The sequence below is a fragment of the Hippocampus comes genome, unplaced genomic scaffold, assembly GCF_001891065.2.
Source record: "Hippocampus comes isolate QL1 unplaced genomic scaffold, H_comes_QL1_v1.1 scaffold56, whole genome shotgun sequence".
In the NCBI taxonomy this organism is placed as follows: domain Eukaryota; kingdom Metazoa; phylum Chordata; class Actinopteri; order Syngnathiformes; family Syngnathidae; genus Hippocampus; species Hippocampus comes.
The window spans coordinates 47554-72784 of NW_017842056.1; the positions used below are offsets into that span (position 1 = coordinate 47554).

At 48.3% G+C, this 25231-nt stretch overlaps 3 protein-coding genes, 1 long non-coding RNA gene and 1 other non-coding gene across 6 annotated transcripts in view; 2 read left to right on the forward strand and 3 right to left on the reverse strand.

Annotated features, from left to right (window-relative positions):
• Positions 1 to 939: 939 nt before the first annotated feature.
• LOC109510369 (vascular endothelial growth factor C-like) lies at positions 940 to 15071 on the reverse strand. 2 transcript variants are annotated; one of them, XM_019860618.1, is made up of 9 exons: positions 14860 to 15071; positions 8626 to 8833; positions 8353 to 8543; positions 7050 to 7180; positions 6256 to 6359; positions 4828 to 4962; positions 3721 to 3922; positions 2640 to 2833; positions 1164 to 1215 (listed from the first exon to the last, which is right to left on the reverse strand). In XM_019860618.1, exons 1-8 carry the CDS (start codon positions 14959 to 14961, stop codon positions 2656 to 2658), a joined length of 1251 nt encoding a protein of 416 aa, XP_019716177.1. In that variant the 5' UTR covers positions 14962 to 15071; the 3' UTR covers positions 1164 to 1215; positions 2640 to 2655. The 2 variants fall into 2 exon arrangements, with proteins under 2 accessions (XP_019716178.1, XP_019716177.1); XM_019860619.1 differs by lacking the exon at positions 2640 to 2833 and having other exon boundaries at positions 940 to 1215.
• On the forward strand, positions 1292 to 22308 carry LOC109510376 (uncharacterized). The gene is made up of 2 exons (XR_002167110.1): positions 1292 to 1404; positions 21938 to 22308. It is a non-coding gene; the product is annotated as an uncharacterized LOC109510376 (long non-coding RNA).
• On the reverse strand, positions 18031 to 18112 carry trnas-aga (transfer RNA serine (anticodon AGA)). Its single transcript has one exon. It is a non-coding gene; the product is annotated as a tRNA-Ser (tRNA).
• LOC109510372 (ER membrane protein complex subunit 3) lies at positions 18231 to 21466 on the forward strand. Its single transcript, XM_019860625.1, has 9 exons — positions 18231 to 18362; positions 19027 to 19210; positions 19361 to 19418; positions 19677 to 19770; positions 20015 to 20119; positions 20194 to 20275; positions 20451 to 20530; positions 20621 to 20703; positions 20776 to 21466. The coding sequence occupies exons 2-9, from the start codon at positions 19056 to 19058 to the stop codon at positions 20878 to 20880; spliced, it is 762 nt and encodes a 253-aa protein (XP_019716184.1). The 5' UTR covers positions 18231 to 18362; positions 19027 to 19055; the 3' UTR covers positions 20881 to 21466.
• An 840-nt stretch (positions 22309 to 23148) lies between the features above and the next one.
• usp11 (ubiquitin specific peptidase 11) overlaps positions 23149 to 25231 on the reverse strand; it is a 12832-nt gene continuing 10749 nt past the window's right edge. The window contains exons 18-21 of the mRNA XM_019860615.1: positions 25029 to 25178; positions 24200 to 24315; positions 24028 to 24116; positions 23149 to 23317 (exon numbers count right to left, since the gene is read on the reverse strand). Of these exons, the coding sequence (XP_019716174.1) occupies positions 23192 to 23317; positions 24028 to 24116; positions 24200 to 24315; positions 25029 to 25178 (481 nt within the window). The 3' untranslated portion in view covers positions 23149 to 23191. The remainder of the gene's footprint in view (positions 23318 to 24027; positions 24117 to 24199; positions 24316 to 25028; positions 25179 to 25231) is intronic.

The following is a 25231-nucleotide window of genomic DNA, read 5'->3' on the forward strand; positions in this document are numbered from 1 at the left end:
TCGGCACCGCCAGGTGGAGCCCGAAGCCGGCTCCATCTGCAGGTCCCTGCAGGTCGATGTGTGTTGTGCAATTTTCACATGGCAAGATTTTCTTGTTTTGATGATGAGAACAATGCCCATACGTTTTTCAGTGGATCGCTTAATTGGGGGGAGCGAACTTGAGAAAGTAACATGAAACACGTGAGACTCACTGTTTTTGTTTTTGTTTTTGAACGCTCTGTTGTCTCGAGTTGGATTTGTTGGCTAAAATGGGATTTGTTCTTTTAGCGCCGTCGGCAGCACGACCGATCAAAACGTTGACTTTGGGGGAACGATTTGCCTTCCATACATTCTTTCACACAACTCGAGAAGACAAGATTTTAAATATAAAGAAATTAAATATGTACATTTTAATATTGCCCTCGGGTCATTTAAATTAAGAGTAAAAGCTGTCGATCAGCCCGACAGCAGGCACCGTGTCGCCTTTTTGAAGTGAAAGACTTCCAACAAAAAAGAAAAAAAAAAAAAGGGGAGACAAAGCGGGCGTTCGGGAATTACAAGGCGGAGCGTCTGTGCCCTCCGGTAGGAATGCAAACGTTGAGTTGGAAAAGATTGAATGTCGGCGTCATGTTGGTGCGGCTGCGACGTCTCTGCAAGGCCGAACGCTTCCACCTCGCGGCCCGACGCCAAATCGCCTTGAGCTTCTTTCGCCTTGAGTCTGCTGCGTCATTCTCTTCTTCCACTTTCCAATTCAAAGAAAGCGTCGGCGCGTTTGCTCCAGCGTGTCGCGGCAGGTAAGCGAAGGCGGCCCGGAAGCCGACGGCTCCCATCTGGCCTCCTGACCTTGTTGCCGTGTGCGATTGGGCAAGAGCCCGCGCACGCAACGCTTGGGAGTCACATTTCCTCTCCTGACATTACATCCACCCGTGGGACAAAGGATTTTTTTTTTCTGGGGGGGGGGGGGGGGGGAGCGCCCGGATTTACGATGAGGTCTGTGGTAATCCAATAGCTGTTCATTTGTTGTTCTGCTCCACCTCCCGGTGGCTTTTGCGGCGTCAGGCCGCAAGTTTCCCAGAGTTTGACCGTCATCCTCGGCTGGTATCGATCCGCTCGTCTGCGACCGGCTAATTCCACGCGGGCTTCATATAGTTGGGGATGCACTGGCAGACCTGGTGGCTGTAGTAAAAGCCAGTGAGGCAAGCGCGTTTGGGGGTCCTGCATGGTAACCGGTAGCAACTGGGGAAAAGTGAAAGAAAACATTTGATTAGTCACTCCCAACTTGGGGTGGAACGTTGCCGAAAAGCGGGCGAAAACAAGTGAAATTTCACAAATGGGAAAGCTTACGAGGCGATTCACTCATTCAGTACCAGCCAATACTGGACCAAGTCTGAAGAGACGTTTAAAAACGTCTTTGGGAGTGAATGAGTTAAGGGGATGCTCATAGACTGGTGTTGCTGGATATATTCCTGCAGAAATCCAAAAAGGAATGCCATTTGCCCTTTGGAACACTCAAGCGTACAAGAGGTGTCGAAACTTGTCTGGGCAACTTTTTTTTTTTCTTTTTTGGTCATGTTTGATGGAGGAAGTCCCGGGAGTGCACGGAATTAGCAAATGCATGACAAATACCAATGTGGCGGTCATGCTGCCAGCCTGCTACACGAAGCGCAGTTACAGTGGTGGAAATGAAAAGAAGCACAAACGATGCCTGGCCTTCCCTGAAATATGCTTGCAGCCAGGCTTTTTGGAGGGGGGGGGGGGGGATCCCCAAATTTGCCTTCATTCCCCTGTAGGAAACGTCCCAAGTTTAGTGGCATTTTCTGAATTTCAGGCTTTGTTTAAAAAGTGCCACCAGTCGCCTAACTGCGGTCGATATACGTCCGCCCGCTGAAAAGGTTCAATCCGAAATCCACCGGTCGACATGAGTCAATTTTCCCTGACATTTTTTTTTAGGCTGAAAGTGGAGATTTTGTTTTTACAGCGTGTGTCTGGGAGTGATGCCAGCCTACACTTAAGCAGAGGCTACAGTCGTATTCTTTTTCAGAGGATATGTTGAAAATGAAAAGATTGGGGTGGGGGGGGCAAGATATGAGTACTTTTTAAGGAAAAACACCAAAAATGACAGTTTCATGTCCTTTTATTGACATTGTAGCGATTGCAAAATGTTTTGTCTGTATCTCGCTAACCGGATTGAAGTGCGCGTGTGCATCAGTGGATGTTTGTGTCGAAATATCGAATGATGTTGATTGTTGAGACAGTTTTTGTTTTGCGGCCTCCCAAAGATAGCCTTGGCCACCCCGTGGGCCACCCGAGGATAAAGGTCGAGCTCTGCCACTGATCATGCCCCCCCCCACCCCAAATGGGGTGGATTAGGGAGCAAGATTCTCCTCCATCATAGGTGAAATAAAAGACATTCAGAAAGATAATTGAGCGACATTTCCCATGGCCGTCTTTGGTCACAAATCCATCTTTTTTGTGGTCTTTTTCCAGCCTAGCCTCACAAAAAAAAAAAAAAACGCCTGAGAACGTCCAGCGAGACAAATCACTGGCACATCTGAACTTTCCCCTCCCGGCTCGGCTCCCATCGCCTTGTATGTTTTTCTTTGGCTGCCGTCACTCCATCCATCTCGGCGGCGGCCCGATGGCTGCTGTGCTCTGCTCACTGTCAGCTCGCTCGGGTCAGAGGCCTCTCGCGTGCGAGCTGTGGGAACCGCACCGCACGCTCGCGGCGAAGAACGCGGCGCTCGGGACGTCTCGCGTCCATAAAAGGAAACGGCGGAAGAAAAGTCCGCGGAGAAGGTCTGGAGTCAGCGATGTTTGACGCCAATTTGGCGTTTGCTTCTCTGAGAGCCTCTTCCTTTCCGATTTAATGAGGAAGAAATGAGATTGCCGCAGAGCAAAAGATGAGGGCTTTCCACTTTCTTGTATGTTTCATTTGACGGGAAACTTCAACGGGGAGGGTGACTGAATTGCGCAGTTCCAAGCCACTTTTAGGGCCCGATGTTAAGATGACTTGACTGTGCATTTGACTCATTGTAGCAGAAAAGAGTCGGGGGTCGAGTGTGGGGTCGATTCGTGACCAAGGTGACCAAGGCATACAAGTGCAGAACAAAAGAAAAAAAAAAAAAACGGTCCAAGTCATGATTCCTCAAAACGAAGACAGTAAGTACACTGAAATGTACAAAATCCTAAATGACTTTTTACTCTTTGATAAGATTTTGACATCTTGGCACCCCCCCCAAAAAAATGACTTCTGAAAATAGTTTCCCTCCCTTATTGGCTCGCATAGTCCTTGTACTAAGGGGGGGGGGGGGTTGACATGTCATGTTGGCTGGACTTGCTATGCTATCAAAACACGTTCCCATCGCTTTGCTAATGTGAAGCGAGTCATAAAAACAATGCCGCATAGGCTAAAGATAACAACTGACAAAATGTCCACGATATACGTTTTCATCTTCGACTGAGAATTTTGAAAAGACGGAGCGAGCGAGCACAAGAGACGCGTTAGCCTCGGAGCGCTCTTGCGGCCGACAAAATCAAACTCTCTTCAATACGCCAATTTTGTGCTACCTGGTTCACATTTCTCTCAATTTATTTTTTGGGAGCGTTGACTTGACCTGACTTGAAATTAGAACGACAAGCGCGGCTCCAACGAAACCAGCAGGCAAAAAAAAAAAAAAATACAGCTGAATAGGAAACGAGCTGCATTGACTTTTTTTGGGGGTTTTTTTTGAATGTGCTCACCTGCAGGTGTTGGGGTTGAACCTCTTGCCTTGCCGTAGACACGACTGCGGACTTTCTCGGCACTGACACAAGCAGGTGTCGGGGTTGAGGGGCTGATTCCCAGGACAGCGCGCGGCGCACACGCAGCCGCACAGCTCGTCGTCCCAGCGCTGGCCGATGGGGCACCACTTGCCCTCGCCTTGACCTTGGCACTGACATTCACCTACGGGAAAGGCGCCGCTCAGCTCCCCGTGTACGACACTGTCCACATTTCGCAGATGCTCCGAGAGCATTTGCACTTAACGCTTCACCTGTTGGGGCTTTTTGTGGACACAAAACTCCGGCTAATCGGAAACTAATCATCGTTGTCGAGGAAAGTGCGTCCAAGAGATGCGTGTCAAGGAGAGAGCATCGTAGTTGGATGTTTGGGAGAAATTTTGCAAATTTTTTGGGGGTTTGTTTCCAAATCGTCTGTCAGCCATCGATGTTGAATGATGATGTAAGATGAGTTCGAAGTGTTCCGGCTTCATTTTTTATTTTTCCCCCCCCCCAATATGCATACATACATGTTACCTGTAGTAGTACTCGGCTACCTCTCATACGCAAAATCCGCACTTCTTCGGGAAAGTTGAAATTCACTTCTCAGTTCATCATTGCCATTTGACCATGAAGAACCGTTTACGTTTTTTTATTTAACTTTTGTGTGCAATGTACGTTTTTTGCACCCCCCCCCCCAACCCCCGTCCTCATATTTTGAAGCCCCAAGGTTGTAATAGGTTCCCGTCATGTTAAATATACTTTTCTGGAATAAAATTGCTCCTGTTTTTGATGAACCTTTAGGTCGACGTAACTACTGTATGATTGACGTCATAATGTTGGTCAGAATGGCGGCACTTGAAGAGCAACGTTTTTTTTGTGTGCTACTTTGTGGAAAAGAGAATGACTGCCAGATGCAATTTTAAACATTTTTAGGGGGCGGCTCGATTTTCCCCGTCGGGTTTTCTTTTTCTTTTTTTTTTTTTTTTTCTTGAACTGTTGGCGGCAGGGCTCGGTCCCCATTTTTGTCTCTCTGAGTGTCATTGTGTCTCTCAAGATCTCTCGAAAAGCCCCCCCGCGCCCCCCCCTTACATGTGTTGTGGTCCAGTTTCCAGCCCGGACCGCAGCTGGCCTCGGTGAGCCCGTTTCGACAGACGCATTCGCAGCTGGGCTCCTTCAGAACTCTGTTGGGGCCGCAGAGAGCCAGCAGCCCCGAGTCCAAAGCCTCTGGAAGCCGCAGAGAAGAGAAAGACAAGAAGAGGTTGGAAAAGCGCCGGCGCAAAATCCGGCCCTGAGCCGCACGCAGTAGGCCCGCGCTTTCATTTCTTTTCACAAGCGTGAGGGACCACCGCTTCCTGCGAAGGATGGATCCTCTTTCTCATGCCACCGGATGCGACAGCTTTCTACACCAAGGCAGCTCGTGGAGCTCAACTTGATGCATCTGCTTCAAAATGAGGAAATGTGCCTTCGATTGGCTGTGAGCGCATTCACTGCCATCCGTTTTCCAGCCTGATTTTTACAACCCTCTTGAATATTGGGACCTGCGACAATACAAGCACCAAACTTACCCAAAGTAGACTTCTTCTTTCAACCCCGCCCCACCAAAAAAAAAAAGGTTTTCCGAGCATTTGACATTCTTTCGTAGGAAGCTATGGAGCACCACAACGAGATTGAGGAAGGCCTTTTGATGTTGGAAGAATTCATTGACAGCTCTTCAACAATGACCTTCCGGCATGGCTCAACACCGGTGGCTTTTTTTTGTTTTTTTGAACACATGGCCTTCATTATTGACTCCACGATCCGTCTCCGCTTTTCTGACAATCATGAGACGCATTCCGTTTCGACCACGCGTACGCACGCCGTTTGAGCCGGAGGTGTCCAAACTTGTCCGATTCCAACGTTCTGGCTTTTCTCTCCCTCATCGTCGTCGACGTGACGAGCCGAGATGACGCCTCCGCTGCTTATCTTCTTCACCGATCCGAAGAGACGCCCATGTCGAAGGCGACGTGACGAGCCGATATTACGCCTCCGCTGCTTATCTTCTTCACCATGTCGAAGGATGCGTTCGTCACGCCGGTGGCTTTGCGAACGTGAATTTCAAAGACAAAGCCGGACGGGACTCTCTTCCGCGGCTGCCCGTTGGCGAAACGTACTTGACGAATGCGGCGCATATACAGCGGGTCCGTTTCAATCAGCTGGTACTTGCCGCTTTGCATTTCTCGGACAGATATCACTTTTGCGGAATTAAGACTTCATTTCGGACTTTCCACTTTGCTGCAGGCAACATTGTCACGGTCTCGCCAGTCTCGGTTCAATGACTTTTCAAGGTCCGATTCCTCCTCAATGCTGCTCTCTATATTTGTTTGTTTTTTTTTTTTTGAATGGGCTCAGATTGAAAGTGCACAGCTGTGTCTGATTTTGCTCCCGCGACAATTTCGTTTGCCTCACGGGAAGAGCGAAGCGTCCGGAATTCTCACGGCCGCCCGAAAATGAAGAGGCGACGAGCAAAGCGGGTCTCACCTGTCTCTTTCTCCGAGTAGTTCATGGCATCTATTGGCACACACATGCAGTTGACGGGATCCCACAAGAACGCCGAAGCGCACGGCACCGTGGGAGGAGAACACCTGCACGCGCACACACACAGAATGAGGGCACAGACCAGCAATGTCAAACTTGACAAAAGTATTCCCATGTCCCAAATGTACTTCTGAGGGTGGCATAGTCCAAAAATAGAAGGAAGGAAAGGCCTTTTTTTTTTTTTTTTGAAGACACCCAAAAACCAATCCATCAAGCAATTCCACATTGTTTATCTCACGTTGTTTTTTTTGAAATACGACAACACGACCGCGGCCGCGCCGCCCACCCGAGTCGAGCCGCACCTCCGTCAATTTGTTTGCATTTCTCGAGAAGCTTGATGAAGAGCCGGAGCAGCGCTCCCCATCACTCACGTACGTCCACTTTTGGGACAGCTACACTTTGAATATTGCCCAGAGCTTTTTTCAAATAGAATCATAGCATGGCGTCCCATGTCAAATGCTATTTTCACCCCGCCGCCGCCTGTTCAAAAACGGCAGCTAGGCCACAGCGTGCACTTATGTGTCGCCTTAAGGCTGGAATCGCCTCTGATCGTGTGTGAGGCCGCGAACGCGCACAAGCCAAATCCTGATTTGGGAGTGGATTTCACAACAGTTTGGTGGAATTGTGACTGTGACGCCTTAAAGAAAACAAAAAAAAAAGATAAATCAAAGCAAAGTGCTTTTTTTTTTTTTAAATGAATGAGACGGATGGCACACGCCCGCTTGAATGTCACTCACAGGTGATCCGTCGCGGCTCGTCTGATGATGGAGTGAAGCGGCCGCTTGGGGAGGCACTCGCACCCCGTGTGATTGACAAAGGTCACCATGACAACGGAGCGCTCCATCCTGGGCGGCGACAGCTCCATCAGCTGCGAGGACAGAGGCGTGCTGTGAGTCAGTGATTGAGTGAAAGCCGACGCCCCTCGACCTCACAGAACAGATTCCGCCTCTGCGCTTGACAGCGACCAAATCTTCACCTTCAGACCCAAAAAAATTAAAATCTGTCGTCAGGTGACCATTTTTCCAACAGTTACTTGAGGATCATCCACGTGATGTCTTCATCAACCAGCCAGAAAGCACAAAGTGCCTCTGAAATGGAATCGTCTTCATTCCCTGCAGCGTTTTGGAGAGAAATTGTCTCCTTCTTTTCATCATTTCCTTTTGTGCAGTAGCTTTCAAGGTCTGTTAGTTCCAAACATTTGCCGCAATTTGCCACATGGCCCGAGGTACCGTGAACAAGATAGAAACCCATCACATGTTTCTGACTGGTGGCGGCCACGCGAGCGGGGGGGTGGGGGCGGGGGGGTTCCTGCCAACGTAAAGGAGCACAGACGTTAGCTTAGCTTCCGCCGGAGTTCAAAGGAGCACGTCGCATCGATCTCTTCATATCACAGTTCCAAATAATATGCGTTTTTGGGACGCAAGGAAATGTTTCAGTCAAAGCAAAAAAAAAAAACCTACGGTAAATCGTTTTTTTTCTAGCAACGAACGCAGTTTGAATGGCCGCCATTGTTGTTTTGATCTCGCGGTAAGTAATCTCGCGTGACGAGATTTCCGTTCTCGCGAGACGAGATTGACGAAAATCGTCCTTCACCTCGTGGAAAGCAGACGATTGTAAAGTCGTGTAACGTTAAAACAAGTGTTGCGAACAAGTGTTGCGAAAGTTTATTGCGGAAATATGAACTCAAAGATTGAACCACGGGATGAAATAAGAAGCTATTTCGCAGCAAATCTTGTAAGCCTGAATTATTTACATTTTTGCAGCATTTGTTTGATAAGAAAAACCCTCTTATCAATGTATATTGTTGTAGTTTATGTTATTATCATATGCAATTGAATAAGTAGACCATTTCAGAAATTTGGGACTCTCTAAATGCATCATGGGGCTTTTCTGATCAGCGAGTCCCGCAGGACTCGCTGGGGTTAAATTGTAAAATTATCACTGAGTCACTCTGTGTTGTTTGTATAAGCGGTCCTGGAACTTTTCGGACATTCCTCGCGGTTGGGAAACGGCGCTCGCCGCGGATGCGCAAACACTCACCGTCTTGTTGACGAGCACGTGACTGGTGTTGGCGCAGTAAAAGGCTTCGTTGGTGCAGCATCCGCCGCAGCGATGCAGCGCCACGCAGCGGGGGAGGTAGAACTGACTGGTGGATTCCGGGTACTCTTTGGTCACCTCCACGCACACCTCCCGGGGCTGGCACGAGGTGCGCTGGATCTCCTCCAGGATGACTGACGGAGTTCGGATCGCGTGAGCCGCCCATTCGGGTCAAGGGACCGCAGAGCGCGTCGAGCGGCGGCGGCGGCGGTTTACCTCCGAGCGTGCTGTCCACTTTGTAAAGCGCCTCCTCCCTCAGCTGCGCCCAGTCGGATTGGAGCGGCGGGCTGGCCGAGGAGGCGTGCCACGCCTTCTTCCTCAGGCACTGCTGAAGCAGATCGTATTCGGGATAGAGAAGCTGCAGCAGCTGATCCACGCTGGCCACGCTCTGCAAGCTGACCTGCTGATCTGACGACACCGGAGCCTGCGAGGAAGACAAATTCTGAGCGTGGCCTTCCATCGCGGCGACCGCTCATTCTTGCTCGAAGCTGTCCGTCCATAAGATATGATAACCGCATACAAATAATAGCCCCTGTTGTTTGCACAGCCTGCACGTGGTGTTGACTCCCATGCGTCCAAAATTCTTCTTTTTCTTTTTTTTTCCCGCCTCACCCCACAAAAAAAACCCCAAAAAAAAAAACCCATAAGCGTTTATCTTTTTTTCTTCCCCCATTTCGTTGTGATTGGGACATGAGGTCATTGCTGTGGGACGCTGAGGTCATGACGGAGCAATGAGCAGTCCACCGCTCTGGGGCGTGTCCCTCTTTTTTTGGCATCGGAAAACACGAAGCCGGCGGCAAATTGACGCCAACTCTTGCGCCATCAGTCAGTCGGAAGGGCCGACAAGTTGACACTCGGATCTGCTCTCACTGCATTTCCTCATGAAGAGCCACGTTTTTGTTGTTCGGCGACATCCTACGCTGCCCATTGTGTACTTTAGCAGCAACGGCTTTGCCAGTTCCGAAATGACCATTTTTTTGCCGTTGTTGTTGTTGTTCTTTTGCTTCTGAGCATAAATATGAGACATGAGAGCTGCACGCTAGCAGGGAACTCAACTCACTTCCCAACAAGCAGCGGATTGGCAGATCAACAACCAGAACGGTCCGGCCGCCATCTCTTCAGTGTCCAGGGAAGATTTGGCAGGGAGCAAACAATTCTTCAAGCTGTTCGTTACCACTGCCAGTTGAAGTTTACTGTCAAACTAAACCAAAAACAGCGATCGCATGTTGCGTTTGGAAAAGGAACAATACCGCTAGGCTAATGCTAACACATGAAAACCCCGTAGACATGCGAACAAATAGCATCAGCGTCACAGTGTGATCACCTTTGAAGCAATGGATGTTCCGACGCCAAAATACTCACTGGCATATATTCTTTATCTTCTTTCAAGAACGATGACAATTATCGCTGCTTACTGAGGAGCTGAGGGCAGCTTCAAATGTCCGCTATGTCTGGATTATTTTGCTCCTGGGTGGCCGAGACGCAGATTTATACCAGAAGGAGCGGCACAATGTCCATTGAATTTAAGCAAAAACAGCGCCGTGATGACTGTGTTTTTGTTTTTTTTTTTAAATAAAGGACAGTGCTGTACAGTGCGATTTTTTTTTCCTATCAGGAAACAATAAAAATGATTGTAATGTACATTTTTGTTGTTTTTGTGGGGAGGCTGGAGCAGATGGATGGCATTTGAATCATGAAGCATGATTTGAGATGAGTCTTCTAAGTTTCAACCACGGTCACTCGTATCTCGAGGCGCCACTCCGTTTGCGGGAGGCCGAACGCATGAGAGTCTTTTTCACTCAAGTCTCCTTCTGTGTTGGGTTGCACAGCCTGAGCCGACGTGAGCTGCGTCAAGCTGTGACCCGATGACGTCGCATCACCAAACTTCGGCATTTTTATTTTGCGATGCAGCTCCAGGCTTTCACCGCAGCCTCTTTCACTCTATTTTTTTTTCTTTTTTAGTCTGTGTGTGTGTGTGTGTGTGTGTGTGTGTGTGTGTGTGTGTGTGTGTGTGTGTGTGTGTGTGTGTGTGTTTACTCTCTTCGGTCCCTTCTTCTAAAATTCACGTCCTATGGGGTTTCAATTCTGGAGGTTTCAATTCTTTCCCACAATGAAGCTCTTTTGTTTTGGGATATCGTGACTTGGATCAATTTCTCCCCCCACCCCCGTTTTCTTTCCACTTCACAAGATTTGGGTTTTTATGTTGCTTGGCGTGCCAAAACCCAAATCTGAAACCGAGATGAGACGTGTGGCCGTGCCACTTCATTGTTTGGAGAGTCAACATGGCACCAAACGCACCCACGCCGATCGCAGCGTTAAACTTTTGTCCAGAACTCGTCGGTTGTACGCAGCGCCGCATGTTCTACTTACATTTGAACTGCGGGTCGCGGCACACGATTGACCTCTGTGGAAACATTCCTGAGAATTTAGATCAACCCGTGAAGGCCAAGTGACGTCAGAACGGCAGTTTTTGTCGGCCAAAAGCCAAAACTTGGTGAAGCTTTCTTTTATTAAAATCATGCGATCGACGTCAAAGTGTGTAGCGTCATGGACGTCTCTTATTTAAAATCGCATATTCAGCTTAAATTCATCTCTCCTTTTATTATTTATAATTTCATCTGTGGTTTTATTATTCTTGTTTTGGTTGTAAAGTGTCCTTGAGTGTCTTGAAAGGCGCTTATAAATGAAATGTATTATTATGATTATTATGATTAAGTTGAGCGCCGCCAGCGCGGCGGCCGGCGCTCCACTCTGGCGACTGGCCATCGAGCATTAATTCAGGACGCCCTCGCCTTTCTGACTTGAGTCACGGGCCGTTTGTCGAGGCGGCAAACGCTTCAAACGCGGTCCGGCGAGACGAGATTGTTTGATGTTTGGTTTGAGGCGAAACTTCTCGACGGGCGAGTGGCACGAAACGGCTGGAAGCCTCTTTTGTGGCGCTCGTATGTCGGATGTTTGCTTGCGAGTCAGAGCAAAGCATTCGTCGGAATCGAACTCCGATGGGGAGAAACGTGTTGTCTCGGCGGTATCTCGAAGCAGCAAATTGTTGAGTCGCGATGGCTCTTTGCAGATGCGTTGTCTCTCAGGACAAAGATGTCCTCCTGCACTTGATAACTGCAGTCGGTTGCGACGCGCCGGTGCTTCACAGAGACAGAGGTGGCCGAGCTCCGCGTTTTTCCAGCCGCGGTTGAGGCAATTTTGGTGTTTTGACTGGAGAGCAAATATTCCAGATGCGAGCGTTGCGTTGCGGCAGTGCCCTCGGTGCAACTCATTTCACCAGAAGCATCACTGTGCCAGATCGTGAGCGCTTCTTGATTTAAAAAAAAAGGCTTCCGGCCGTGAATTGGCTCTCCCGAGTGAAGTCGCCGTCCATCCCCAAAATATTTCTACCTCCTCCCACCTCTGTTGATATGAAATGATAAGATGAGCCGTCGTTTCTTTGTGTGGTTTGTTTTGTGCTAGTCACAAAACTTTTTTTTTTTTTTTTTTGCACCGAACAGCCGACATGAAGTGCAGTAAACAAAGCCTCAGGAGACTTTTTTTAACAGGGATAAAAAGAGAGCCGAAAATAATGAGACCAGGCTGCGGACAGCGCAAAGACAAATCCATCAAAGTGACATTATTTCAGGCAAATTGATGCCCTGAGAATCTTTTCTGTTGCAGACTAAAAAAAAACAATGTTACAAAGCACAGGTGTCAAAGTCAAGGCCCGGGGGCCAGATCTGGCCCGCCACATAATGCATTTTATGTGGCCCGCGAAAGCAAATCAAGCATGTCAAGTTCCATAATGCTCGCGAAAGTCTGAACCAACATTTCAAATCGTCTTTTGTAATCCACAATAACAGTCATTATTCTTGACGTCTGATTTTCAAACTAGTTATTCATCCATTTGTTGTGCGCTGTGTTTGTAATATGTGGAGGTGATTAAACATTTATATGGTTTCCCAAAATTCATAACGGCCCTCCAGGGCAAACCGTAACGACAACGTGGCCCGCGACAAAAATGAGTTTGACACCCCTGTTATCAAGTCATTCCTTGCTGTAAATTGAACGATCTTTCTTTCTTTTTTTCTTCAATGTTCATAAGGATACAATGTAATGCGGAGACACCACAATTTTAGAGACAAATGATAATTATAATGGCAGCAGACAGTCCCATGAAAGCAAATTAAGCATGTCAACTTCCATGATGCTTGCTCAAGTCAGAACCAAAATTTCAAAATTGTCATACGTAATCCACAATGACAGTCATTTTTCTTGATTTCTGATTTTAAAACTAGTTAGTTATTCATCCATTTGTTGTGCGCTGTGTTTGTAATATGTGGAGGTGATTAAACATTTATATGGTTTCCCAAAATTCATAACGGCCCTCCAGGGCAAACCGTAACGACAACGTGGCCCGCGACAAAAATGAGTTTGACACCTGTTATCAAGTCATTCCTTGCTGTAAATTGAACGATATTTCTTTCTTTTTTTTCTTCAATGTTCATAAGGATACAACGTAATGCAGAGACACCACAATTTTAGAGACAAATGACATTTATAGTGGCAGCAGAGAGTGGGGGGCGGGTGCAAATTGTATTCTTCTTGTTAAGTGGGGGGGGGGTAACATAAAATAATTGAGAAGCACCGGCTTAAGTCAATACAGAAATGGATGAAAACGAAGCGCTTCATCGAGAGCTGCCGTCTACGTCCGCCCAAGCGCGGAAATTCGAGCCCAGCAAAGTGAAATGTTGAACTTGAGAAAGCACGTTGGGTCAACTTCTCTTGCGGTGTTTACTTGCTTTGGCTGCGCATTTGCCAACACTTTGATGGTCAGACACCGGCAAGCTGTCAAATGTGCATATTTGAGAGGACTCTCTCCCGCACAGAACCGGCCGGATACACACTCAACTCGACCCAAGTGGATTTCGAGAGCATATTTAAATCCAACCCTCCCTTGTGTGCAAAATGCCGTACGTGGAGCAAAAATCATTCAGACAGCAACAAACAATGAATAACAAAGACACGGGGAAGCACAAAGGCGGTCCCACTAAAAGTCAAGTCTCAGGCGAAGTCAGAAGGCAAAGACGAAAAACGACGAGTTTGAAGGATGGGCAGCGAGGGGGGGCGGGGCTTGCCGAACGTTCATCCCAAAGAGAGGGAGCGGAGCGGCAAGGGAAAAGGCTTAGCATCCCCTCGGAGCCTCCGCTTACTTCTCGGTCCTTCTCATAGTGTCTGCAGACCTGAGGCAGCGGGCAAGTGCGGAGGGCACCGGGTCATTTCAAAATTGGAAAACAAAGAACGGGATCTTCAAAAGAAGTCTGTTGGGAGCCATTGAAGGGCTGCCAGAGGAGGAGGGATGTGCTGCCTCCGACGAGTACCGGTCAAGAGGCGAGCGGCGGCATTGTGGACCAACTGGAATGGAGGAATGGCTGACTCCAAAGTCAAATGCATGACGGTCATCCAGACGGGATGTGATGAAAAGCTTGTACTTTGTCAATTACCTTGGTCACCACCGAGCTTCTTCATTCGGCCATTTTGGTGAAGAAAGAAAGAAAGAAAGATTTCTTCTCTCAGACACGACGCTTGGATTGGTTTTGGTGGTTTTCAATGTTGACATCAGATAATCTTCCACGATGCTGGTGTGGTGATGAATCGGGGGGGGGGGGGGGGTGCTGCAGCCTATCCCAGCCGCCTTCGGAGGACACCCTGAGCCGGTTGCCCGCCCATCGCAGGGCACACACAGACGAACAAGCATCCACGCTCACACTCGCACCGAGGGACGATTTCAAGTGAGCCAATCATCTGCCGTGCATGTTTTTGGGAATGTGGGATGAGAGCGGAGTACCCGGAGAAAAGCCACGCGGACCCAGGGGGAAACACGCAAACTCCACGCTGGAAGCCCGGAGCCGGGATTGAACCCGTGACCTCTGCACTGTGAGGTCAACGCGCTAACCGCCGGACCGCCGACCAGCTTTTCTTCTTAAAGGTGTATAAGATGTGATGCCAGTATTGGTTCGGCATCACAATGTTCCTCTAAAATGACACCAAGATTAGATTGATGAGTGACAACTTCAGTGTCAGTGTTTAAATCGGGTCCCTAGGATTGAGCCTTGAGGGACACCAGTGTTGACAATGTGGCCAGGAATGCTCTCCATTATCTTATAGCTATAATGGACAACAAAACTGATCTTCAAAATCGACTGAAAATCATTATAAACATTTTGAGTGAACGCTGGCGCGTTTTGGCTGCCGCTGCTCAACCCGCATTGTTCTGTGTTTTTTGTTATTGTAATAATTGAACCCGCGACCTCTGCACTGTGAGGTCAACGCGCTAACCACCGGACCGCCGAACAGCTTTCCTTCTTGTAACGCTGAAATCGTCACGTGGTCATGAGATTCCATGTTCTGGTTGCATGTCATTCAATCCTCGTCAGCCCTCAAAAGAAAAAGGTTTGTAGCGCTCACCTGCGTCCCCGCGTCTCCAGCTGCGTAGTAGTCCATGTAGTCTTGGCCCGAGCACAGTTTGCTGACATTAAGAATCCATAGCAAGACAGCTGGTATCAACATAGTGAGGAGGAAAGAGTCGAGCTGAAGCGAAGGCACGCACAGAGGATGGGTGGGGGGGGGGGGGGGGGCGAGGAAGGAAAAAAAACGAAAAAGAGGAGGAGGAGGAGGAGGAGGGTTGTCACGGAGGTCCCAAGGTCACAAGTGTCCTCTCGTCATTCTACCCGGGGACGAAGTTGCTCTTCCGGCGCAGGTTGTTCGAATGTGGGAAGAGAGCCCAAGCCAGCATGATGAGCGCAAAGTCGGAGCGGGGCTCATTCGGCGGCCGCGTGACGTCTCGTCTCGTCGCGCCGCATTCCCGCTCTTCACCTTCAGGTGGACGGACGATGAAGAGAAGCGGGCTTCTTTTTTTTTGTTTGTTTTTTTGTGCGCGTGTGTCCTCGCCGGCCTGGTCGCCCTTCACACTTGCACACTTCCTCGCCGCCTTATCTCTTTTTTTTTTTCTCACACAGCAGCTGCGCTCTTCCCTCCCTCGGTCTCCTTCTCAGATTATCCGCCTCTTTCCGAACAAACCTTCGGGGCAAAGCGCTTCAAAATAAAAAAAAAAATCGGAGAGAAAAGCATCGGCGGGGCGGGGGGGCGAAGTGAGAGAGCTCCGAATCCTTTCAACCGAGAACAAAAATGCAGACGGTGACCCAACGTTGGTTTGGGAGCCCATGTGAGCGCGAGAGTCGAAGAGCTGCAGGCGGACGTTCTCGTGGAGTCGATGAAAAAGAACACGAGAGTGGGAAGCTTGTTGCTTGTGGGCGGGCCGAATATCCGTGGGCTTATTCAGTGGCGGTTCTAGATCAGTTTCACTGAGGGGGGGCCGGGCTGGGGCCAGCGGGGTTTTGAGGGAGGGGCACGTTCAAGCCAGGGTTAAAAAGACAGATTCGAAATCTTATTTGACTTTTTATTTCACTAAACTTTGAAAGCATTGTCGTCATAACATGGCAGTGATGAGGGAAAAAAAAAAAAAAAAACAGTATGAGGAGGGCGAAAATATCTGCAAGCGGAACAATACGCCGAGTCAAATCTGTTGAGAATATTCAAGCCAGGGGGGGATATGGTACCAGCCTGCCTTGAAGCTCCTTCTCAGGACCCCATCAGGGTCCTGGGAAACTGTTTTAGGTCTGGCTGCATTGGCGGGTCTTCTTTGTCTTCTTTACATCTTCTGATGTAAATCAGCCGCTGATTTATGTTTTAGAACTGGTGATACCGGCACGCTCTCTTTTCCTTTCCGCCGCCCCCGCCATCCCCCACCTCTAGAAATTGCAGGCTTTCCTTTATGCCGTCGGGCGCCTTCAAGGATATCTTTACTTTCTGTCCCGATGGTTTTTTTTTTTCCCTCCACGTTCCTTTCCCGCGTTGTCCCCTCTCGAAGTCTTCTTTCCACCATCCGGACTTTGTTTTTTTTTTTTGCCTGCGCGCTCACCTCAGTCGAGCAAATGGTGATGAATGCGGCTCTTGAGTGCCTTTTTATTGGCCGTTAATACTTTTGCTGGCTCGTCGTGGTTTCTGCTTTACATCACTGCGCTCTTGTCCTTCCTTCGATTGAAAAAAAAAAAAAAAAAAAAACAACAACAACAAAGTTGAGGTCAGACGTAAGGTACATTTTTCTTCCTCTGCTGCTTTTGGTATCCAAGGTCAAACATTGCATACTTTCGCAAGTGCCCCAAGGCTTTAGGGGGGGGGGGGCTCGATGTGTTGAAATCTGCGCGAGGCAAATTCCACATTCCGATCATTGCCGTCTGCATCTTCGTGTGAGCTCACGGCATCGAATGAAACTCGATAGATTTGGTGGATTGTTGCCAAGAATGCATAGTATGGACGTCGGTGAGATGAGATGGCTTTCGTGGAGAGAAGAAATGACTTTTCTTGGTTGTTCATTCATGTTCCCCAAGACAAATCGTAATTCGAGGCATAAAAATCTCGCAAGTTTTGGTCGAAAACCGATTTGGTCGAGAACAGAGACGTTCGAAAACCGAAGTTTGACTGTAATTCATTTCATTTTTGTCTTAATTTCACAGCGTATTGTCTTATGTAGTATTGGCTGGTAGTTTGTGTGTGTCTGTTTTATTTTATTTTTTTGTCGAGACAGATTTTAGCTTCGGTGTGTTGCAGTGCACGCATGATGTCACCCAACCCCTTCGGAGCCTCGAGTGCAGGCGTCGGCCACACACATCCATCCATCCCTCCATTATGATCTGAGGTGTTTATGCTCGCGAGGGTCGCGGGCGTGCTGAAGCCTATCCCCGATGACGTCCTTCGTAGGACGCACCCTGTGAATTTGGACGCAGCCTGAGTGGACAAGTTAGCATCCGCAGACAGGCGGGAGCCTCTCAATGAGCGTCTGTGGTCTCAAGTCATTTCTTGATTTCAAGTTTTTATGTTGATAAAAAATTGTTGTGAACGACCTACATACTGTATAGTGTCGAGGTTTGGAATTAAACGTGTTTTTTTTTTTTTGCATGAGTAATATCCCCAAATCAGTGAAACGCTCTTCTTTCACGCCACGTTTCGGCCTCTTTCGGATGTGTGTCTTCGGCCGCGCGATGCGTGTGGGCGAGAATGGGAAAAAAAGCGCCACCTGCTGCCCTCATTGTCGACTCGTACCCATTGAACGTGAGAACGAATGAGGGGATGACTAATTTTGACATCAGAAATCAATGAGAATAGATTGTTGAAATTGCAGACAAAAAAATTCCCGCAATGTCTGTTAGAGGCAATTTGCAGTTTTTCTACATATGTTAGTTAATATGCTGTTATATGCTTCAAAATCCATTTGTGGTGGTTTTCTAAATAATATCTGAAGCATAATATATATATTTCCAGGCAAGATAATTATCGGCCTCAGATGAGATGTCTACTTTGCATGTCATGTAGAAGTCCCCCAAAAGAAGTCCAAGTACAAAGTTCAATATTTAGTCGTCACTACTTCGGACTGATTTACTCCAGGAAAAAAAATGCAGACCGTTGATGTGGTTGTAGACAAATGTGTGAATTGTTTTGCGTTAAGGTGGACAAAAGTGTGACATTTTTGTTGCCTGAAAGCATTCTCAAAGATTTGCCTGAGATCTATTCAAAAGATGACGTTGTCGGCAGGATTCGAACCTGCGCGGGGAGACCCCAATGGATTTCTAGTCCATCGCCTTAACCACTCGGCCACGACAACGATATGTTACAAGGACAAGATATTTTGTTTTGTAGAAAAAAAATAGTAATGTTTCCAGGCAAAATTCTGAATCTCTACTTCGGAGTTCGATAGTTCTCTGACGTCAGTCAATGTTGTTTTTTTTTGTGTACGTTACATATTTATATCACGTATATCTCCATTTTAGTTTTCTCATGAACCGGAAGTTCTTAGTCGTTCACTCCCCCCTCCTTCTTCGCTTCGTGTTAACATTTTGAACTTCATTCATGTGGTAAGTCCGGTCTGCTGTGGACGACAAGTAAATATTTTGTAGCATTTTATATTGACGCACACAAACCAAAATGTAACCGCGGGCGAAATAAAAGCGAACGTTGTGGGAAAGGCACTTCAAACGACCTCCACACGAGCAAACTTGCTTACCTCGCCGAGCTAATGCTAACCAGCATGTTCAGAAACGTCGGTCTGTGTTTGCAAGAGCTGGGACGAACGACGAAACTCGTAATTGCGCGGTGCTAATGCGACAATGGGTAGTGCGCGGTCAGCCGACAAGTAAATATTTTGTAGCATTTTATGTCGACGCACACAAACCAAAATGTAACCGCGGGCGAAGTAAAAGCGAACGTTGTGGGAAAGGCACTTCAAACGACCTCCACACGAGCAAACTTGCTTTCCTCGCCGAGCTAATGCTAACGAGCATGTTCAGAAACGTCGGTCTGTGTTTGCAAAAGCTGGGACGGACGACGAAACTCGTAATTGCGCGGTGCTAATGCGACAATGGGTAGTGCGCGGTCAGTGCAACACTGTACACGATTTTGTATTCAACAGGCGTGTTGAGTTCCGATTCAGAACGGCCCAAGACTCAAAAGTTTGTATGTAAGGATGTTAACAGTCACTTGACGTTGAGTTTTTTTTTTGTTTGTTTGTTTGCGTTTCAGAGTGTCCCCGGGAGTCTGTATAGCGCGCGATGGCAGGCCCGGAGCTCCTGCTGGACTCAAGTATCCGTTTGTGGGTAGTTCTGCCCATTGTCTTCATCACCTTCATGGTGGGCGTCATCCGCCATTATGTCACTCAGCTGCTGCACAGCGACAAGAAGGTGGACCTGGAGCAGCTTTCCGACAGGTCGGATGAGATCCTGATGATATATTCCCATCGCACGACAAAAGCGACCTTGACTCCGAAGTTGTCCTTTTTTTTTTTTTTCGTGACCAAGCTTAAAACTTAGTTTACTCAAGGGAAAAATTCTGATTTGGGATGTGTGCGTCCCTTCAGTCAGGTGCTCCTGCGCAGCCGCATCCTCCGAGAGAACGGCAAATATATCCCCAGACAGGTGAGCGGGCGCCCATCTCGCAGCACAGTTCCTTCCTTGTGCGTTTCTGACCTGTTGCGTCTCATGTGCGGCACATATGTGACAATGATGACGACGGCGGTCACGTCACATGAAAGTGTCACTGTGCCATTTGAGCCGTGATTTGATATCTAGTTCAAGGTCCATGTGCTACTTTGGCTACAAATAAAGTGCGCGAATAACCGCTCAGGTGGCTTTATGGGATGCCATTCCGATGAATCCGAGTGTGTGTGTGTGCAGTCGTTCACAATGAGGAAGCACTACTTCAACAATGTGGAAACGGGATTCTTCAAGAAGGTCAAGAGGAAGGTGGTCCCCAAAAACCCAATCACAGGTGTGTCTGAAATGGCCTTCCAAACTGACCAAACGCCGCTCACAGAAAAAGCAAATGAATCAAAATGTTGTTTTTTTTTCCTGCGAGAACTGAAGTCAGCAGTTGAAAAATGTGTTGTCCTCACCGATTGCTTTTGCAAAGCAGCTCCCGAAATGGACACCCGCGTGCGGCCCGGCTCTCGCCGCCGGTCCGCTTGTCGTCTTTTCACGTTTGCGCGTCAGCCCTTGTACTATGCGCCTTGCAGATACCAGCATGCTGACAGACATGATGAAAGGAAACCTGACCAACGTGCTGCCCATGATCATGATCGGCGGCTGGATCAACTGGGCCTTCTCTGGATTTGTCATAAGTCAGCTCCGCCGCGGCGTGCGTTTCCGCCATGTCAAACACCGCGCCCGGCGCCAACCCTTTTCCTCCGTCTAGCCAAGGTTCCGTTCCCGCTGACGCTGCGGTTCAAGCCCATGTTGCAGCGCGGCATTGACCTGCTCACGCTGGATGCGTCCTGGTTCGTATGGCAATCGGTCCAAACGCACGCTCCTCACAAGCGCTACAGAGATTTGGGGGTGGGGGAGGTTTTGGGGGATGAACACTCACCATCTCCACGTGAACTTGATTTGACCTTCTGCCAACGAGCGAAATGGCCGACTTGTCTAATCTGGATTCTTTCCGTGACGTTGCAGGGTGAGCTCCGCGTCCTGGTACTTCCTGAATGTGTTTGGCCTCAGGAGCATGTACAGCCTCATCCTGGGACACGACAACGGTTAGCGTCCCCACACACACACACACACACACACAAAGGAAAAAAACAAAGCACACCCCGCGCATTTCAGCGCTTCTCCTTCCTTGCCAGCCGCCGATCAATCGCGGGTCATGCAGGACCAGATGACCGGCGCCGCCATGGCCATGCCCCCGGACCCCAACAAGGCTTTTAAGGTGATGTTTATTTTTTTGAGGGGGGTCTCTTCTCCCGGCGCTTTGACTCATCTGTCAATGTGCCGCTTGCAGAGCGAGTGGGAGGCACTGGAGATTGTGGAGCACAAGTGGGCCCTGGAGAACGTGGAGGAGGAGCTGATGGCCCGAGAGCTCAACCTGGCGGGCGTCTTCAGCTAAGACCTCAAAAGTCTGCCGTCCTCGAGCAAAGCGTCGCCCGGGGGGCTTCCTTCGCTCACTTGGCCCGCTGACGTTTTGTCAGCCACTTGTTCCTTTGACCCTTCAACTTGCTTTCACAAAATCATTTGCATTACTCGATAGATGAATTTTCGTAAAAAAAAAAAAATCAAATACAAAAATTGAAAAGTACTTCTTAAATTTGCTCATTGTAAATATTTGGGAAATGAACTTGATTCCGTTGGAATGATACTACAAATGAAATTTTGATTTATAAAATAATTGTACAGAAAATTTGGAAAACTTATTTACATCGTCAATTGTGAAGAAAAGTCATTGCAAAATTTGCATTTTAAAACATTCATCTAGTGCTACATTTTTATCACTTGTTTCATTCAATCATTGGTTATTCTTTTCTTTGTTAAATTTGGGAATGGGCTGGCCCATGATGTTCTAAAATGGCAGCCCCCCAAGTTTGCCCGGCCGGCCCTGTTCTGGATGCTTTGACTTCTCTGATGTCACAGGTCAACCATTAGATCAACTTGCTTTTCGTTCATCCTTAATTTATAAATAAAGGTTTTGAGTTTTACCACATAGACCCCTGCTTGTCCAAAGTACTAGTAGACAAGGTGGCGGTGGTGACATGGGCGTCATTTTATTTCAAAAGTCTTATAAAATCTTCGCATTTCTGACAAAACAGGAAGACCAGAGAAAGCCTGACCAGTTTCCATAAAAAGAAGCTCTGTTAGAAAAATACTGTACAGCATCACGGCTGTCAATCAAAACATTGTTTGGGGGGGTAAAGAAGCGCCTCCGTGGCCTCTCCAGGTCACGTGACACCCAATAAATAGTACAAGCAAAATATACAAACTTAAAAAAAAAAAAAAAGCCTCAAGTCAACATGTACGAATGTGGCAATGGAAACATGAAAAGGGCCCAAACATGACTGACAAAATCAAAGCGGTCGAGCTCCAATTTTGCTTAAAATTCATACAATGCCTCCGTCCAGTCCAATCAGTCCCCAACGTCATTTTTTTTCCCTTTGTTTTTGTCCAATCAGATTAAAGGCGGGGCGCAGCGAAACCTCTGAATTCAGCGCTCAATCAAATTCGATGAAGAAAAGCGATGAATTCAGAAACTTGAGTGGCTGAAGAAAGTGTCATCATTCATTGCTCAGTCTGACTGGAATGAGATTTTCACTGTCCAGATTAGTCTCTGAATTCCAAGACGGTCTAATCGGATGAGTCTCTCTCAATTCAGAGACTTCCATCCAGCGATGGGAAAATGACGCTTCAAAGTTGGTTCCTGAACCGGTTGGATTTTTTTTTTGACTCTTCCAGATGGCACCCTCTGTTCCAACATTGGGCTGAAAGCACGCAGACTCACTTTTTCTTTATTTCAACCAACAGTGCCATCTACAGGAGCCAAAAATACAACAACTGGTTCATGATGCAAATTGAAGCTTCATTTCCCATCTTTGAATTTGTCGATTTCTCTCGGTCCAGTCAGGCTAGCGTCCGAATTCATCCATTTTCTTCATCCAATGAGTACACAGTGTCTCGGAATTCTGCGTTGCATCATATTCACCCAATCCATCGTGTCTGTGAATTCATAGATTTCGTCTCTCCCAAACAAATTGGCCCCTCAAAGTGGTTCGATGATCATGGTTGTTTTTGGCCAATGACAGTCAGTGTTGAATCATAGCTTGCGAACTGGGCAACTGTTGTCACTCCAAGGTTTAAAAAAAAAAAAAAAAAAAAAAATCGCCGGTGGGCGAGCTGGGCGGGGGCGCGGCCACGCACGGTTTCCTCATCTTGTCTTGCCGATGGTAGAAGAGCACGTAGGCCGCGTTGGTCTGCCACATGCAACACAAAGGCCCTTGTTCAAGTTTGGGATTCAAACCATCATGTACTTTTCCCAACCCATCATACGACATCGTCTCTCATCTTGAAAATGGATGAACGGGTTTCGGCAAAACGAAGAGTTTCTGTCTGTTCTCGTAACATTCGGACTCGAGTCCAGAAAATACGCAGGGACTCTTCATGAAATTTAAAAAATAAAAAAAAATGGAATGTGAATGATGGCGAAACACAAACGTTGCTCTTGAATTGTGGTTCAAAAGAAAGAAAAAAACGGGCCTTGCCAAAAGTCCCCTTTAGAAATGATCCCATCTCATTTGACATGACATTTTTCAGCCAAGGCGCGTCCTCTCATGAGCCTCGCGTGTCTTCCAACTTGGAAGGGCGACACGGTGTGGAAACGCTCGACATGGGCCACTACTCAGAATAGTAGAGCCGCCAAAGCCGTCTCTTGCTCAGTCCGTCTCCATGGTGAGCTCGGCAAAGGCGGAGGCGCACGGCAGCGTCACGGGGGGCGCGGCCACGCACGGTTTCCTCATCTTGTCTTGCCGATGGTAGAAGAGCACGTAGGCCGCGTTGGTCTGCCACATGCAACACAAAGGCCCTTGTTCAAGTTTGGGATTCAAACCATCATGTACTTTTCCCAACCCATCATACGACATCGTCTCTCATCTTGAAAATGGATGAACGGGTTTCGGCAAAACGAAGAGTTTCTGTCTGTTCTCGTAACATTCGGACTCGAGTCCAGAAAATACGCAGGGACTCTTCATGAAATACCGGTAATTAAAAAAAACTGGAATATGAATGATGGCGAAACACAAACGTTGCTCTTGAATTGTGGTTCAAAAGAAAGAAAAAAACGGGCCTTGCCAAAAGTCCCCTTTAGAAATGATCCCATCTCATTTGACATGACATTTTTCAGCCAAGGCGCGTCCTCTCATGAGCCTCGCGTGTCTTCCAACTTGGAAGGGCGACACGGTGTGGAAACGCTCGACATGGACCAGAGCAAGCGAAGGAGAGAAAAAAACGACATCAACACGTTTCCCCCTCAAAAGCAGACAGCTTCATTTTCCGAATGTGACTATTTCAACCTTGAAAATATTGGACCTTTCTCCCCAACATCTCGTCATACTCTGACTTGAATCTAACGTCCATATTTCTCCCAAAACTATTGTCACACTTGATCCGCAGACGCTGGGGGAGAAAACGAGGTGACCCTTCCGAATGTCATCTCGAGCGCCTCTTTTGTCCGGGACGCATCAAGCTTGTCAGCATCTTGGCGAGGACTCACCATGATCTGCTCCTCTGTGGCGTACGTCACTTTGCTGTCGTCAAAGTAGTACCACTGAGCGTTGTCCTTGTTGCGTGCATAGCTGGTGTCTGCGCGCGCACAAACACACAAAACCAGCTGAGGCGCGCTCGGACGCGGCAAAGTTGAAGCGCGCCGAAAGTCAAGGTCGTACAGTGTCCGTCGCGGAGTCCCCCGTAGTGGTTGGACACGGCGATGAGGTCGTAGCGGCTCGGAGGCTCCCCGTTGGACGTCGTCTTCCTCAGGAGACAACCCGAGAAGTCCAGATCCCTGCAACGTGCAAATGGGCGCCTTTCTTCATTGGGTCGGCGAGACGTGTGGACCGCGTTCGACGGCGCGCCGGTCTTCTCGTCTTTCATTTTGTTTGAGTACATTTGGGAGAACGTGCAAACTCCACGCAGGAAGGCCGGAGCCGAAATCGAACCCTGCGCCACCGCCCCCTGAGGCCCACGCGCTAACCGGTCGACCGCCGGACCGCCCTCTGGGCGGTATCAGATGATAAAATGAGCGTGACACACGGGAGCAGATGTATTTCCGTAAGCACGACGACACTTTTTTTTTTGTAGCGTACGTCACTAGACGCATGCGGATGACATCACGGCCGCGTTGCGTTCACATGAGAAGTCACGTTAGTTTTTGTAATGTGAACGAGAAGACAACAAGATTGGATTCAAATCGGGGCATCCGGCGGCGTAGCGTGAAGGGACCGTATTTGGTGTGGCACCATCCTTGACAGTCCACCACGATGAAATGACGGTTTTTGTCCTTGCGGGGACATTTGACCGGTCCACACCAACAAATGCTAGCATTAGCTCCTAGCACGCGAAGGCTATCGGTGTGCGTCTTCTTTATGGGGAACCTTCTTTGACATTATTCCTTCATTCGGGAGACATTTTTCGGTGGGGAGGGGGGACATTTGGATTGGCCGACGCAAGGAAAACATTGAGCTCCGAACATCAGACCATGTGTGCGCGCGCGCGTACCTGAGGGGAAAGTCCACAATGGTGTCCAGCTTCTCTCTGGTGAACTTGGTGTAAGAGAACCTCTTGAGGTGGATGATGAGGACCTCCGGCAGAGACCACAAATCCAGTTTCTTGGTGGCCAGCTGGTGCTTCTTACACACGGGACAGTACCTGCGAAGGCACATGTCGGCGGCGGTCGGTGCGCGCGGGTACGGGGCGGGGGG